The sequence below is a fragment of the Leucoraja erinacea genome, chromosome 3 (assembly GCF_028641065.1).
Source record: "Leucoraja erinacea ecotype New England chromosome 3, Leri_hhj_1, whole genome shotgun sequence".
Lineage (NCBI taxonomy): Eukaryota > Metazoa > Chordata > Chondrichthyes > Rajiformes > Rajidae > Leucoraja > Leucoraja erinaceus.
In genome coordinates, this window is record NC_073379.1 from 1605969 (window position 1) to 1623206 (window position 17238).

The 17238-nt window shown below is 44.2% G+C and overlaps 2 protein-coding genes across 8 annotated transcripts in view; one reads left to right on the plus strand and one right to left on the minus strand.

The window, feature by feature from the left end:
* The window catches only part of LOC129694553 (ceramide transfer protein), a 91337-nt gene extending 74879 nt beyond the window's left edge, over positions 1-16458 (minus strand). For 4 of the 6 annotated variants that reach the window (XM_055631308.1, XM_055631311.1, XM_055631301.1 and 1 more), the window contains exons 1-2: positions 16211-16457; positions 15014-15148 (exon numbers count right to left, since the gene is read on the minus strand). In XM_055631308.1, coding sequence (XP_055487283.1) covers positions 15014-15148; positions 16211-16303 — 228 coding nt within the window. In that variant the 5' untranslated portion in view covers positions 16304-16457. Of the gene's footprint in view, positions 1-15013; positions 15149-16210 lie in introns of all 6 variants that reach the window. The other 2 variants (XM_055631295.1, XM_055631282.1) reach the window with 1 other exon arrangement.
* polk (polymerase (DNA directed) kappa) overlaps positions 15629-17238 on the plus strand; it is a 64415-nt gene continuing 62805 nt past the window's right edge. The window contains exon 1 of one of the 2 annotated variants that reach the window (XM_055631272.1): positions 15629-15862. The gene's annotated coding sequence lies outside the window, so the exon portion shown is untranslated. Of the gene's footprint in view, positions 15863-16667; positions 16868-17238 lie in introns of those variants that run through there. The other variant, XM_055631265.1, reaches the window with a different exon arrangement.

The window sequence follows — 17238 nt, forward strand, 5'->3', positions numbered from 1 at the left end:
GCTAAGGAATTTGAAGCTTTCAACCAAGTCCAATTTAGCATCATCGATGAAGTTGTGGTGTGTACTTTCCAAATATCAATACCTAGCTTCTTCATCTGACTGACTTTGAGCAAGAAATTACTATTCAGATACCTTGTCAACAAATTCTCTCTCCCCTTCATTGGCCCCCCGTCTAATCGTTGTTCGGGATTCAGCCCAACATAGTGGTGTCATCTGCAAACTTGTAGATGGAATTAAGAGCAGAATTTAGCTGTAGTTATGTGTAAAGGGGGTACAGTGGGGGACCGAGAACACATCCCTGCAGGGCACCAGCGTTGAGAATTATTGCAGAGGAGATATTGTCACCTATCCTCATGGATTGAGGTATGTGGGTCAGAAACTCAAAGGTCCAGTGGCAGAGTGGGGGGGGGGGGAGAAGCCGATTCCTAGGTCCAGGCGTCTGGACACGAGTGTGGATGGGATTATGGTTTTGAAGGCAGAACCATAGATGATAAAAAGGAGTTTACGTAAGTGTCATTTCCTAGGTTTTCCAGAAGAATAATGACATTCTGCTCCAAATCTATGGGGCCCTGGTGATGCTGTACCTATAATATTATATGCAGACCATGGCTCCCTAACCAAGGACAAGCTTCTGATTCAATTTCTCTTGCTCTTGTGCGACCAGTATTTTTTTTTAAATATACCATTATTAACTTAAAATGATATAGCATTGACACAAGCTCTTTGACCCACCTAGATTTCAACCCAGTTCACCAATCTAATCCAACTTTATTCTCTCCATATTCTCCCCCCAGATTCTGCCATTCATCTACACACTGAGGACAATTTACAGCAACCACGTCTTTAGGATGACGGTAGAACTGGGAGGAAACCCACGTGGCAGAGAGAATGTGCATTCTCCACACAGATAACTAATAAAGGCAATATGAGGAGAAAAGATGAGGTACGAAGGTAAGCAAGCAAAGAATTTTCAAGGAGGATAGTAAAAGCTTCTTTAGGTATGTGAAGAAGAAAAATATAGTTAAGACAAATGTGGATCCCTTGATGACAGAAACAGGTGAATTTATTATGGGGAACAAGGAAATGGCAGACAAGTTGAACAGGTACTTTGGATCCGTCTTCACCAAGGAAGACAAACAATCTCCCAGATGTACTCGTGGCCAGAGGACCTCGGATTTCGGAGGAAGTGAAGGAAATTCACATTAGGCAGGAAATTGTGTTGGGTAGACTGATGGGACTGAAGGCTGAAAAATCCCCTGGGCCTGATGGTCTGCATCCCAGGGTACTTAGGAAGTGGCTCTAGAAATCATGGACGCATTGGTGATCATTTTCCATTGTTCTGTAGATTCAGGATCAGTTCCTGTGGCTAATGTTATCCCACTCTTTAAGAAAGGAGGGAGAGAGAAAACAGGGAATTATAGACCAGTTAGCCACACATTGGTGGTGGAGAAGATGCTGGAGTCAATAAAACAAGATGAAATAGCGGCACATTTGGATAGCAGTAACAGGATCGGTCTGAGTCAGCATGGATTTATGAAGGGGAAATCATGATTGACTAATCTTCTGGAATTTTGAGGATGTAATCTTGAGGATGTGGAAAATGGACAAGGGAGAACCAGTGGGTGTAGTGTACCTGGAGTTTCAGAAAGTCTTTGATAAGGTCCCACATAGGAGATTAGTGTGTAAAATTAGAGCATATGGTATTGGGGGTAGAGTGCTGACATGGATAGCAGACAGGAAACAAAGAGTAGGGATTAACGGGTCCCTTTCCAAATGACAGGCAGTGACTAGTGATGTACCGCAAGGCTCGGTGCTGGGACCGCGGATATTTACAATATACATTAATGATTTAGATGAAGGGATTAAGAGTAACATTAGCAAATTTGCAGATGACACAAAGCTAGGTGGTAGTGCAAACTGTGAGGAGGATGCAGGGTGGCTTTGACAGGTTGGGTGAGTGGGCAGATGCAGTTTAATGTGGATAAATGTGAGGTTATCCACTTTGGTGGCAAGAACAGGAAGGCAGATTATTATCTGAATGGTGTCATATTAGGAAAAGGGGAAGTACAACGTGATCTGGGTATCCTTGTTCATCAGTCACTGAAAGTAAGCATGTGGGTTCAGCAGGCAGTGACGAAAGCAAATGGCATGTTGACCTTCATAACAAGAGGAGTTGAGTATAGGAGCAAAGAGGCCCTAGTGAGACCACACCTGGAGTATTATGTGCAGTTTTGGCCTCCAAATTTGAGGAAGGACATTCTTGCTATTGAGGGAGTGCAGCGCAAGTTCACATGGTTAACTCCCGGGATGGCGAGACTGTCACATGTTGAAAGAATGGAGGGCTTGTATACACTGGGATTTAGAAGGATGAGAGGGAATCTTATTGAAACGTAAAAGATTATGAAGGTATTAGACACGCTGGAGGCAGAAAACATGTTCCTGATGATGGGGGAGTCCAGAATCAGGGGCCACAGTGCAAGAATAAGGGGTAGGCTGTTTAGAACGGAGATGAGGAGAGTTGTGAAGCTGTGGAATTCTTTGCCTCAGAAGGTAGTGGATGCTAATTCTCTGGATGCTTTCTAGAGAGAGTTAGATACAGCTCTTAAAAATAGCAGAGTCAAGGGATATGGGGAGAAGGCAGGAACGGGGTACTGATTGTGGATGATCAGCCATGATCACAGTGAAGCGCGGTGCTGGCTCGAAGGGCCGAATACGTCAGCAATTGATCATTTATATCACCAGAGTAATTGTGAAAATGCAATTGCCAGAGCACGTCATAGTGGAATACCTAGTTTAAAAAGGACAATTTATCAAACAAATGCAAGGTTGAATAGGATCAACATTTAAAAAAACTGTATTTAAATAGTCCAAGAAAGGCTCCCATTTCATTGTATAAGATAATTTTGCAGGGTCTGAAAAATGAAAATTGAAAATTTGCTCAATGCCCATATGAGGTAGATGTTACCTCAAGAGTGGACAAAAAAAAATAGCTTCACTCGACACACATTAACAAGCACAGTAAGCCAAAGAATAATTCAATCCAGAAATTTTTCTATCTCAAGATCTCAATGTCCATAAGATCTTGTAACATTATGGCCATTGAAGGGTATAAGAAATTAGAATGCTTGAAGATATGCAAGGACTCTAAAGATATGATTGAAGGGGAGAAAATCCGTCACCATAAAACTTTTATTGAAAGTAGCAGCCAAGAGAATCTAAATGAATGTGTTGTATTTATTATTATTCTTCACAGATTCATCTACTTCTACTCAAGGAGCCTATACACCAATTTTAAATCTTATCCCTTTGATCAAACTGCTGATAATGCAGCATTCATGGTACCTTCATGTTATGGACAAGGCCGCACCCTGGCCACTCCCCCTTCTCCCCTCTGGCAAAAGGTATAGAAGTGTAAAAAGGCACCTTCTGATTCAGGGACAGTTTCTTCCCAGCTGTTATCAGGCAACTGAACCCTGAATGGAGACCCTCGGACTATCTTTGATTGGACTTTACTGGACTTTATCTTGCACTAAACATTATTTCCTTTACCATGTATCGGTACACTGTGGATGGCTCGACTATAATCATGTATTGTATTTCGCTAACTGGTTAGCACGCAACAAAAACTTTTTACTGTACCTCAGTACACGTGACAATGAATTAAACTACAAAATGACAGCCTATGAAAAATTTAGACTTTGAGGCAAGAGTGCTATTGCTGAGTCAAGGGTAACACTTGGCAAAATGAATGTAAGAGTCTGGAGAAAAGCCTTAATAGTAGCTATTAAACATTTCCAACAGAGGTTTTTACATGGTGCAGCTAGCTATTCACCGTCTCAAAGCCTCAGAGACATGGGTTCAGTCCTAACCTCCAATGCTATCTGTGTGGAATCTGTACAATGTCTCCAACACGTGTGGGTGTCCTGTGTGCTCTAGTTTTGTCCCACATCCCACAGATGAGTAGATTTGTAGGTGAAACTGTAATTTGCACTTGGGTGAAGGTGATCTTTTGCAATATGTTTAAGAATCAATGTGCACTTGGTCACACTAAAGTAATACAGAGCACACCTTCATCAACACTACTTCCAAATAGTACCATGGAAAATAATGTTCACTTTACATAGAGCATAGAACAGTACAGCACAGGAGTGGGCCCTTTGACCCACAATCGTTGTACCGAACATGCTGCTAAATTAAACTGATCTCATCTGTCTGTACATGAACCATATCTCTCTATTACTTGCAGTTCCGTGTACCTATCTAAAAGCCTCAAACACACCACCCCTGGCAATGTGTTCCAGGCCCCTACCACACCCAGTGTAAAGAAATGCCACTTACTATGGCTATGCCCTCTCTTGTGGAGCATTTCCACCATGGGAAAAAGCTTCTGACTGTCTACCCTATCTATGCCTCTCATAATTTCATAAACTACCATCAAGTCTCCCCTTGGAATCTTCCTTGGAAACAGAATGGACGAAACTTTATCCAAATGATAAAAATGCCTTGCACGATTATATACTTCTTGCAGGCTTCCATTCGTTTATGTTAATGTAACCATTTAGAGTTGTCAGAGCATTGAAACCAGACCCTTTGATTTAACTCGTCCATGCCAACCATGTCCCTTCTCAGCTAGTCCCATTTGTGCGAGTTTGGGCCATATTTCTCTAAACCTTTCCGTTTCTACATTTTTGTCCATTATTACTGAAACACTTCAACTAAGTCAGAACTGGTAATACCAACTCAAAGCAAACAAAATTATACACGTTGGAAAATAGAAATAAAATAAATAACTAAAATAAATACTCAGCAGGTTAGGCAGAATTTTCAAAGAGGAAGAATCCAGCTTTTAAAATCAACAAACATTCAGAATTTTTACTCAATTAGCACATTGAAGTTAAAAATAGAAATATTTATCTTTAGAATTGAGGAATCAATGTACATCAATAGTCAATTAACAACATAATTATTTTTTTTATAATTTCTAGTGCAAATTCTTAAATTGTGTATTCTTACCAAGAAACAATCCAGAGGTTTATCTGCTTCACCAAATGGAATTTTTTAAACTAAAAAAAAGTTGAAAAATAACTTCAGATTCGAGGTTATTAAAAAATAAACTCTTGGATTTTTTGGGGAGTCACTTTTTCGCACAGAGGGTGGTGTGTGTATGCCAGAGGAAGTCATCGAGGCTGGGATTATCCCAACGTTTGAGAAACAGTTAGACAGGTACATGGATAGGACAGGTTTGGAGGGATATGGACTGAACGCAGGCAGGTGGGACTAGTGTAGCTGGGACATGTTGGCCAGTGTGGGCAAGTTGGGTTGAAGGGCCTGTTTCCACACTGCATCACTCTATGACTTAAATACAAGTATCAGGCAACATCTTTGCAGAGATATAGTTATTGTTACAGGTAAAAAAAATTATTTACCCAAAATATTAACGAGATTTTTCAAGCCACAGGAACCCTTTGGTGTTTGCGTCAAAACAAGACGAGCAAAATTTGAGTTATGATCCAGTTAATCAAACATTATAATAAACCAAGAAGTTCAAGACAATTTACAAACAAAATTAATTTAACCAAACAAAAGGGACCAAGAAGAAAAACTCTAGAAGAACCTAAAATGCTAATGTACATAAACTTCAATGGATGCAAGATTAAGGTTACAGGTAACTTGAGATACCTTCCTGCCTTAGTTCTATGTCACAACCCTACGTGCGGGTAAAAATATACAAAACAGCATTATTCTGCATGGAACATAATTCTGCATCAAGATGGCATCTGCAGTGGACCTGTTGTGACAGAAGGCAAACTGCAGTGGATCAAAGCTGTCTGGGAGGCTGGAGTTTATGTGCAACATCACCAGAGCCTCAAAGCAAATGTATCCAATAATTGTCCAAACATATTTTCGCATATTCACAACATCATGTTTATCTTGCTTGAACTTTATGCCCCTGCTCTAATGTATTGAAATAGCTTGAAACACTTTCCCTCCGGCAGGTGGTTGGGTCATTTCTATTTCAGCTCGACACTGCTTACCAATGTTTTTTGGCAATATATGACATCCAATGTTAATAGCCTTCATAGTTAGAAAGATTGTAAAACCAGTTACAAAGTTATTGGTCTGTATGTTATTTTGCGGCAAGTATAAGATGGAGAGGAGTTCTGGGGGGCAATGAATTTGAGGACAGTCTTCATTAATGACTTAATCAGGAGGGATAAGACTGGAAAAAGGCAACGTGTAGTCGCAGATGCTGCTTCTTGCATTTTCTTGGAGCCAACATGCAGAGAATGTTGTGGAGCTGTCTGGAAGGCAGGTTTTTATGCTGAGGACTTCATCTTTACATAGCCTTTGTCAGGTAAGGAAACTTTATAAATCTACACCAAGTAAGGTAGCCAGTATAAAGATGAGTGGAACAAGTACTCACAAGTGCTAACTGGATAGTCAGGGCGCAATTAATTGGTAGGCACGTCAGGTAGGGACAGCGAGAGGTTGGGAGATGAGTGGTAATAAGTGGAAGATGATAGTTTGATACTAAGCTAAACGCAAGTGGAGTACACAAGATTGCAGATTTTTAATCTGATAACAATGGAAAGTGAAGAATGGAATCAAATGTGGAAGGTTGGTGACAGACGTGAACAGTGGGAGGGAAGAAGAGAGCAGTAGTGGGTGGAAAGGAGATGTGATTGGGTGGGGTGGGAAAAGAAATGGTGATAAGGGGCTGGTGACTAAGAAGAGCGTGTGTGAGAAGACTAGGGTAGATAGGAGGGGAGAGAAAAAAAGGACAAAGGTGGTGTGTGCGAAAAAAGGACAAAGGTCTGTGGACGACGGCGCCGGGAGCCCACGGCTCCCTGGGGGGAGACCGCTTTTCGGGGCTTCTGCGGCGGTGACTTCTCCTGCCCGAGTTGCGGGGTCGAAGAGCTCCTGGAGCGGGGCCTGACACCACTGCCCCGCGCGGCTGGAATGGCCGCGAACTCTGCGAGCGCACACCGGGGGCTCCAACATCAAGACCCGGTGTGCGACCTCGCACCACCCGGCGTGGCTTTAATGGCCGCGGGACAATCGCCATCGCCAGCCGGGGGCTATGACTTTGACTCTGACATCGGGGGGGGGGGAGAGTGCAGTGGAGAGAGAAGTTTATTTGGCCTTCCATCACAGCTATGTGATGGATGTTTATGTTAAATGTAATTATGTTGTGTCTGGGGTCTATTTGTGTGTAATGTATGGCTGCAGAAACGGCATTTCGTTTGGACCTCCAGGGGTCCAAATGACAATTAAATTGACTCTTGACTTGACTCTTGACTCTTGTGGGAACTGGAAGAGGAATTACAATGGCTAACAACAGGGACATGCAGCAGCCACAGGAGACAGAGCAGAGGAACTTGTTAAATTGGTCGCCTAGTCAGCATTTGGAATTTTCACATGGGTATATGGAATGATCTGCCAGAAGATGTCATTATGACAGGTACAATTACAACATTTAAAAGTGTTTTGGACAGCTACATGGATAGGAAATGTTTAGAGGGATGTAGGTCAAACGCAAATAAATGGAAATAGCATAGATTGGCACGGATGAGTTGGGCCGAAGGGCCTGTTTCCGTGTTGTATGACTCGTAAATCCCTGCACATCGTGTAACCAAGTTACCGGGGACTATAGAAATGACTCCAAGTGACAGATCAGCCCCATTCATCTATTAATAAGAGATCACATTCCATAGATACAATCAATCCATTTCATTAGAACTCTAACCAAGCTCATCGTTAGCAACTTAATATAGGAAAGGATTAAAAGGGGCTGCCACAGCTGCAGGAGTGGATTCCACTGCATTAACTATCATTCTATTTGTATAATTAGCAATACCACAACTATAAGCTTTATTTATTTATATTTAAATATTTCTTTTAAACAAACATATCCGCCTTCTAAAACAAATGTGGAAAAGACCTTGCCACATCAGCGCGTATATTCAACCATCAGTACACTATCATGCACCATTTACATACTACATTGTCTGACTATATCAACCTATAGGATCTAAGTCTGAGGTGGATCTATTACATCCCACCCTATGATTTAATTATGTCCCAGGTCTTTTTGTAGAGGAATTATAAACAAATTTAGCACAATCAGGATAGGGTGGGAAGGAGAGATCCTTGCTTAATAATCATTTAGGATGCAATTATAATCACATCAATGCTCTCCTCGTGACTGGTGTATAGTCACTACTTCAGTTTTCGTGCAAAATGCCCATTTGTACAAATCACTTGAGGGCTATAGAATGCTGGCATGTTACCCACTGCAGAAAATAATTAAGAAAAACTTAAGTTTAAACTAACAACGCTTTAACATTTTAAAAGTGTGCAACTTTATTAGACTCAATTCCTTGGCAATGTTTATACTGTATTAAATTAATAATAGTCAAATTGAATAGACCAATTCTGTAATACGATATACAGTACCTGTAAAATAACATTGTACCTGTAAAATAACTATGGTAACAATAAATTACTTCCATAAACCTCAGCATTTTGACTGCACTCACAAGAGTAGGCAATACTACAAACAGCTTAAAAGACTGACATTGCAGACACTCCTCGGACTGCATTAGCCATGACTCATGAAGCCATGTGAGAAGGATGTTGGATGTGGATCCTCTGCTTCCTTCCATGGAGCCAATTGTAACCCCTTTCAGAATTAACAAACTCTAGGTTCATACTTCATAGTTCATACTATTGTGCAACATTTCCTCAGTACCATCACAGGTGGATGCCTTCCAGAAAGACTCAAAACTGAGGCCCTGTCTCTCATCTCCAATGGGCACAAGTTACCCCATTAATAACAGTTGAGTTTTTGCTGAATTTTAACAACTATATTTCTCCATTAACTTAACTAAAAATAGTCAATTAGTCATTCTCACGTGGCTATTTGTAAAGCTTGTTGCTTTTATGTCACAACACGAGTCAAATTTTAAAAAAGACGCAAATATAAATCCCAATGCTTATAAAAGGTATTGTTTTAATTAAAGATAGACACAAAGTGCTGAGTAACTCAGCTAATCAGGCATCATCTCTGAAGAAATGGATTGGTGACGTTTTGGTTCAGGATCTTTCTTCAGTCTGATTGTAGGGAGAGGAGCTGGAAGCAAGGATACTTTCTCACCCATTAGGGGGAATTTACAGAGGTCAAATTAACCTACAAACTGCATATCTTTGTGATGCGGGAGGAAACCGGAGCACGAGGAGTAACAGGGAGAACGTACAAACGCCATATAGATAGCACGCAATGTCAGGATTAACATAGGAAAAAGGTGCAGGAATCGGCCATTCAGCCCTTCGAGCCAGCACCGCCATTCAATATGATCATGGCTGATCATCCAAAATCAGTAACCCGTTCCTGCTTTCTCCCGATATTCCTTGTTTCCATTAGCCCCAAGAGTTATATCTAACTCTCTCTTGAATACATCCAGTGAATTGGCCTCCAATGCCTTCTGTGGCAGAGAATTCCACAGATTCACAACTCTCTGCATGAAAAAGTTTTTCCTCATCTCAGTCCTAAATGGCCTACCCCTTCTTAAACTGTGACCCCTGGTTTTGGACTCACCAACATCGGGACCATTTTCCCTACATCTAGCCAGTCTAATCCCTTAAGAATTTTATATGTTTCTAGAAGAACCCCTCTCATCCTTCTAAATTCCAGTGAATATAAGCCCAGTCTATCCATTCTTTCATCATATGTCAGTCCCGCCATCCCGGGAATGAACCTGGTGAACCTATGCTGCATTCCCTCAATTGCAAGAATGTCCTTCCTCAAATTAGGAGACCAAAACGGCACACAATACTCCAGGTGTGGTCTCACCAGGGCGCTGCACAACTGCAGATTGAACCCATGTCTCTGGTGCTGTGAGGCAGCAGCCTTTCCAGCTGCACCACCCTTTTCAGGAAAGATCCTTTGTCACTACTCCATATCTCAAGAAAAGCGTTCATTAAAAATGAAAAGTGTTCATTACTATTGGGCAGTATGGTGGCACAGTGGTAGAGTTGCTGCCTCACAGCACTGGAGACCCAGGTTTCATAACAAGAGGAGTAAAGAGGTTCTTCTGCAGTTGTATAGGGGTCTGGTGAGACCACATCTGGAGTATTGTGTACAGTTTTGGTCTCCTAATTTGAGGAAGGACATCCTTGTGATTGAGGCAGTGCAGCATAGGTTCGCGAGATTGATCCCTGGGATGGCGGGACTGTCATATGAGGAAAGATTGAAAAGACTAGGCTTGTATTCACTGGAGTTTAGAAGGATGAGGGGGCATCTTATAGAAACATATAAAATTATTAAAGGACTGGACAAGCTAGATGCAGGAAAAATGTTCCCAATGTTGGGAGAGTCCAGAACCAGGGGCCACAGTCTTAGAATAAAGGGGAGGTTATTTAAGACTGAGGTGAGAAAAAACCATTTTCACCCAGAGAGTTGTGAATTTATGAAATTCCCTGCCAGAGAGGGCAATGGAGGCCACATCACTGGATGGATTTAAGAGAGAGTTAGAGCTCTGGGGGCTAGTGGAGTCAAGGGATATGGGGAAAAGGCAGGAACGGGTTATTGATAGGGGACGATCAACCATGATCACAATGAATGGCGGTGCTGGCTCAAAGGGCCAAATGGCCTCCTCCTGCACCTATTTTCTATGTTTCTATTACAGGTGCTGTCTATATGGAGTTTGCACTTTTTCCTTGTGATCGCACAGGATTTCTCCGGGTGCTCCGTTTTCCTCTCACATTCCAAAGGCATGCAAGTTTGTAGGTTAATTGGCTTCTGTAAATTGTTCCCAGTGTGTAGTCTGCAGGTAATTGCTGAGGGGTCTAGACTCAATGGGCTGAAGGGCCTGCTTCCATGCTGCATCTCTAGACTAAATTAAAAAAGCCAGTTTAAATATACCTCGCAGTTGAATAGACAAACAAGGTATTTGCAAATATTTCACATTAAATCACAAATACTCTGAATTGTACAAGAACCATTAAAAAATGTTAAAGTATTTCAGCTACTCCCTGGCAGCAGACCTGGCTGTCCCACCGCAGAACCGGGAAACCCACCCTGAAGGGGGAAGCCACCGAGGCTGGGACCTGCTCCTCCCCGGAGACCGTAGAACTGGAGAAGGTGGAGTCAACGGACAACAGAACATAGGGCCGGTAAGAACTTATCTTCCGCACCCTCAAGGTCTGCTGCAGGAGACCAAGCAAAAAGGCTGAATGGTGGCCAGGTGAGGAGAGGGACAACGGTCTGCTGGCTGATCTGGAACGAGGTGATGGCTTGAGGTCCTGCAGCAGTCTGGGGCTCAACTGGAGCTGCTTCAGGAGACCGAGCGCACAGACCAGACGTGGCCTGCAGCAGCACAGAGTTGTGGAGCATGCTTCGCTTGGCCAGGACAACCCTGCAATGCCACCAGGACTACAGGCCTTTATGGCCAACAGCAACTTCAACTTTGAAAATGGCATCAAAACCTGGTAACTCTTGTGTATGGTCTCAGTGGACTATTTCTGTGTACTTCGTACTTAATCTGGGATTGCATTTATGTAGTGTGATAATTTACAGAACTGTATGCCAAAACGAACTTCATTGTACCTCATTACGTGATAATACAGGACCATTGAACCATATGCAATATTAAAATGAAAGATAGCAACATGGCTCCTATAGAATGCCTATCATCTTTTCGCTTAAGGCCTTTCATGTGAATTGCACAAAATTGCCCAAAAGGAGGGAGAGAAAGTGATCTTCGAAGCCCTCATTTACCTCAACAACTTGTAAAAGACTACAAATATCACTGGCATATGATATCATGACTAAACACATTAATATTAAAGGTGCCCAAGTACAAGAACAAGTTCATTTTCAGATTCTTTTCCAGACACCTAGATTTTTATGTTCTAACACAATTTCATTTCAAAAGTACGAAGTTAATTTAAAAATATTATGCTAAATAAATTATAGAATCAAAGTTCTACAGCACGGACATAGATCTTTCAGCCCCACTCATCCATGGAGGCCAAAGTGCCTATCTGAGCTTGGGCCCATATCTCTCTAAACATTCCTTATCCACAAACCTGTGCAAATGCCTTAAATAGTCTAGCAGGTTGATATGTATGCTCACCATTGTATGTGCAAAAACTTGTTCCCTAGGTCCCTTTTAAATCTTTTCTCTCTCACCAGAAAATGATGTCTTCTCAGTTGTTGACTTCCCTCATCTAGGGAAAAGATAGTGTCCATCCTTATCTATATCCTTCAATTGTATAAACCTCTATAAAGTCACCCCCTAAGCCCCCTTCAGAGAAAACTGTCCCAGCCTGTCCAGTTAAAAAAGATTCAAGTCCCAGCAACATCCTTGTGAATCTTTTTTAGCAGTCTCACTAGCTTAGTCACATTCTCGTCCTTGGCTCCAGTCTAGGCCCAGTTTCCGGGCTCGGCCCGCGGCACCATCCACCCCACCAGGTACTGGGTGGCCGCAGCGCCTCGGATGGCGGCGCCACTCCTTCACCATGGCGACCTCCAACCGATTGACAGCGGACGCGGCCAATCAGTGCGTCGATGGTGCAGGAAAGGGCGTCGCCAGGGTGGCGACGCCCCTTCCTGACTGACAGGTGAGACTAATCTGCATGGCTACGACTGACAGCAACCTGCGCATGCGTGGTTTTTCACAATTTTTAAAGCTTAATAACTTTTACTATATACCATTCATTGGAACTAAACTTGTTGCACTCGCAGCACAGGAGAACGGCAAGTAAGCAGCCGAAAAATCATAGTGCTATCGCGTCCCGTTTTTGCGCAAATAGAAAAACCACGCAAACTGGAAGAGCACAAGATCAGAGTTTTAGTTATGCACTAGGCCAAGTGCAGACCCGTTGGGTCTGCTCCGCCAATGGTGTGATCCCCCAACCCAATATTCCACCATGCACCTGTCTCCTCCAACGGAACTGAACCCGTTCCCAAATGTAAGATTCCAGCACTCCCCTGCCTCCCTCAGCAGCGGATTGAAAAAAAATCCAATTTCACCTTCCCTGCCTGCTGCAGCAGTTCCAATTGCAATACCAATTGGCCCTCCCCCTCCTGTTGAAGCACTTGCTGTGATATCCCATTGAGGTGAAAGGTTCAGAGTGTTCCTGTCTTGCAACTTTGTTTTGAAGTGTGTTGGAAGCTGATAGGAAGGAGCAGCGAATCAAAAGGAAGAAAGGCAGCCGACAGACAGACAGACAGACAGACGGTGCGCAGAACTGAACACAAAATTCTAAATGCGGTCTCACCAACATCTTGTACAACTGCAACATGACCTTCCAACTTCTACTCTATACTCTGACTGATGAAGGCCAATGTGCCAAAAGCCTTTTTGATCACCTTATCTACCTGCGACTCGACCTTCAAGGAACCATGCACCTGCACTCCTAGATCCCCCTGCTTTAGAACACTATCCAGAGGCCTACCTTTTACTGTGTAGGTCCTGCCCTTGTTAGATGTCCCACAATGCAACACCTCATACTTCTCTGTATTAAATTCCATCAACCATTCCTCAGCCCACCTGCCCAATCGATCAAAGTCCTGCTGCAATCATTATCAACCATCTTCACTATCTGCAAAACCACCTGCTTTTGTATCAGCAAACTTGCTAATCTTGCCCTGTATGTTCTCATCCAAATTATTGTTGTAGATGACAAACAGTAACGGGCCCAGCACCGGATCCCGAGGCATACCACTAATCACAGGCCAAGAAGCAACCTTCCACCATCACCCTCTGCTTCCTTCCATGGAGCCAATTTGCTATCCATCCAGCTATCTCTCCTCGGATCCCATGCAATCTAACTTCCAGAGCAGCCTACCATGCGGAACCTTGTCAATTACCTTATTGAATTCCATGTACACAACATCTACAGCTCTGCCCTCATTGATTTTTTTTGAAGAAGTGACCAAAAAGGTCGATCAGATTTGTGAGACACAACCTTCCATGCAAAACCATACTGACTATCCCTAATGAGCTCTTGCCCGTCCAAATGCCTGTATAACCTTTCCCTCAGAATACTCTCCAGTAACTTTCCAACTACAGATGTTAAGTTCACCGACCTATAGTTCTCTGCATTTTCCCTGCAGCCCTTCTTGGAAAGAGGCAAAAAAAATCCCAATCGACCTACATCCTGTTGTAAGCCGAGGCAACCTTCTTCACTGTCTACTACATTTTGGTGTTAATCAACACACTCACTAATCATGTCATCTATATTCACATCAAAATTGTTAAAATATATGACCAGTAACAGGGAACCCAGTTCAGATTCCAATGGCGTACCGCTGGTTACAGATTTCCAAATGTGAAAAGCAACTCTCGACAACAATCCGCTCACTCCTTCCACACACCCACTTTTGTTGTATCCAATTTACTAGCCCATCCTACATCCCTTGTGTCCTCATTTTGTAGACCAGTCTACCATACAGGATTTGTTAAAAAGTCTTGTTACAGTCCTTGCAGACAACATCTACCACTCTGCTCCCATCTGTCTTCTTGGACACCTCGTCAAGAAACTCAAAGGTAGATAAAATTGCTGGAGAAACTCAGCGGGTGAGGCAGCATCTATGGAGCGAAGAAAAAGGTGACGTTTCGGGTCGAGACCCGTCTTCAAACTCAATCAGATTGTAATTCTACAATGATCAGACCCAAAACTAGCGAGTTACAACTGATAAAACAGTCATATGATTTTTGCACTCAGATAAGTTAAACAAAAGTTATTTGACAATGTTAAACTATGGAATATTTGGACAAAGATTGCCACAGTTGACCATATTGCATCAACCCAAGTTCATGACAGGGGAGGGGAGAACAATCCAATCAGTTCATAAAGTCAGTGAGGAACAGTGTTTAAATATATTAAAATCTTATTAGCCATACATATTTTGCAGGGGCATTGACAACACTAAACTGACCAATTAAATGTATTAAATATTGTACAATGTATAAGATTATTAACATCAATGAAAACAAAAACTTACAGTAATGACGGCCTTGCTCAGACAGATTGAACCCCTACAACCATATTCCGTTTCATCCTCAGATTTGTAGTAACTTAGGGTATTGGCTTTTAAAACCACCCATCGGTCCTGCCAGCCATGGATATAGTTGGTCCACTGAAAATATAATACAAGTAATAAAACGTTTGATTCGGCCTAGATTGAAAGATAATTTTGCCAGACAATAAAAAAGAATCAAACTTTTTCTCATTCTGTAATGTCGATATACGATATCATTTAGTAAACTCACAAGAAAACGTATGGCGAAATAATCAAGCCGCTTCAGCCAATTCCTAGATGATTAGGGGAGACGGGCAAATTACTCAGTGTTGCGACAACACGAACACACCCGAGTTCACAGGAAAGTTTAAAAATCATCGAGCGCATCAGCCAACACACACACACTTCGGACTCGGGGTCAAATTGTAACTCAGGAGATATAAACAACGTGCAAGTTTGGCAGAAACTGTACAATTCATTCACACACATGCACAAATTACACCACAAACTCTCGGTCCACCATTGGTGACTTTTACTTTAAAAACACTACTCGACGGGCAGGTCTCATCACACCGCCCATCGGTGCTGAGAGTAGCTGACAGGCCAGGCCCTGGGAGCTGTGAGGCAAAAGCCTCCCCGTTACCGGGGAGACAAGGCAGCCTGAAGTAGGCGCGGTGGCGGAGTTGCTGCCTCACGGCGCCAGAGACCCGGGTTCAATCCTGACCCCGGCTGCTGTCTGTCTGGACGGAGTTTGCACCATCTCCCTGTGACCGCGTGGATTTTCTCCGGGTGCTCCGGTCTCCTCCCACACTCCGAAGACGTAGAGTTAACGTAGGTTTAATTGGCTTCGGTAAATATTGTAAATTGTCGTGTGTGTGAGAGAGAGAGAGTATGTGTGTGTGAGAGTGTGTGAGATTGTGGTAGTGTGCGGACTCGGTGGGCCGAAGGGCCTGTTTCCGCGCTGTATCGTTAAAACTAAACTAGTTAAACAGATAGAGGTGGTTTTTACTGTCTGCTGTTCGCTTGGAGAGAAGAGCAGGAGCAGGAGGAGGCTGCTGTGTGGACGTTAATGGGCCGTGGCCGACACACAAGCAATAAGGGGGAAGAGGGAGAGGGAAGGAGGGAGAGAGAAAGCAAGGTGTGAGGGGAAGCAGGGATGGCAGTGGGGAGGGGGCTCACCTTGCTCAGTATCCCGCACAGCTCAACAGGCGGCCCCGACTCGGTGTCCAGCTCCTCGGAGGAGGAGGAATTCCAGCTCTGGTTGTCCGACATTGAGAGCGGGGTGAGGGTGTGGGCCGCGGCCCGGTGAGGGAGAGGGAGAGGGTGAGGGGGGTGGGTTGTTGCCTTGGTCCAGGAGGAGGCGGCCGTGTTGTTGTCGCTGCTGCCGCTGCCGGACCTCAAGCCGCCACCATGTTTGTGACATCAGCCGCGAGGCGGCGCGGGCACGAGGGGAGGCGGCGCGGGTGGCGGGCACGCGCGCGCGGGCACGAGGGGGGCGGCGCGCGTGGCGGGCACGCGCGCGCGGGCACGAGGAGAGGCGGCGCGGGTGGCGGGCGCGCGCGCGGGGGGCACGAGGGGAGGCGGCGCGGGCACGAGGGGAGGCGGCGCGGGTGGCGGGCACGCGCGCGCGGGCACGAGGGGAGGCGGCGCGCGCGCGCTCAGCTCAGCTCAGCTCAGGGCGCTGGTTGCCGTGACGCGGGGTGGGCCCCAGATCTGGGCCAAGGTTCAACCAACAGCAGCAGCGCCAGAGACCCGGGTTCGATCCTCATCACCGGTGCTTGTCGCTGCACGGAGTTTGAACGTTCTCCAAGTACTGCCCCCCAAAGACGTGTACAGGTCTGTATAAGTGTAAATTGTCCCGTGTATGTGTGTGTGCGCGTGTAGGATGGTGTTCATCGCTGGCCGGTTTGTACCTAATGGGCCGAAGGGCCTGTTTCCGAGCTGTATCTCGAAACTAAACAGCAGCGGCAGCACCGGGGGGGAAACACTGCAAGATCTGCCTCTGAAACCTTTCCTCGACACTTTCGATTGCCCAAAGAGAACGTCAGTTAGAGAAGTAGTTGTTCAAGTGTCCAATCTGCGAGAAAACTGCTCTAGACAACTACGCAGAGAAAAATATAAAACCACGCTTTATATTTTTGGTTACATGTTTCTACTCGCATGTACTAAGGAAGACGTAAATTATCTCCCAGAAATACTAGGGGACC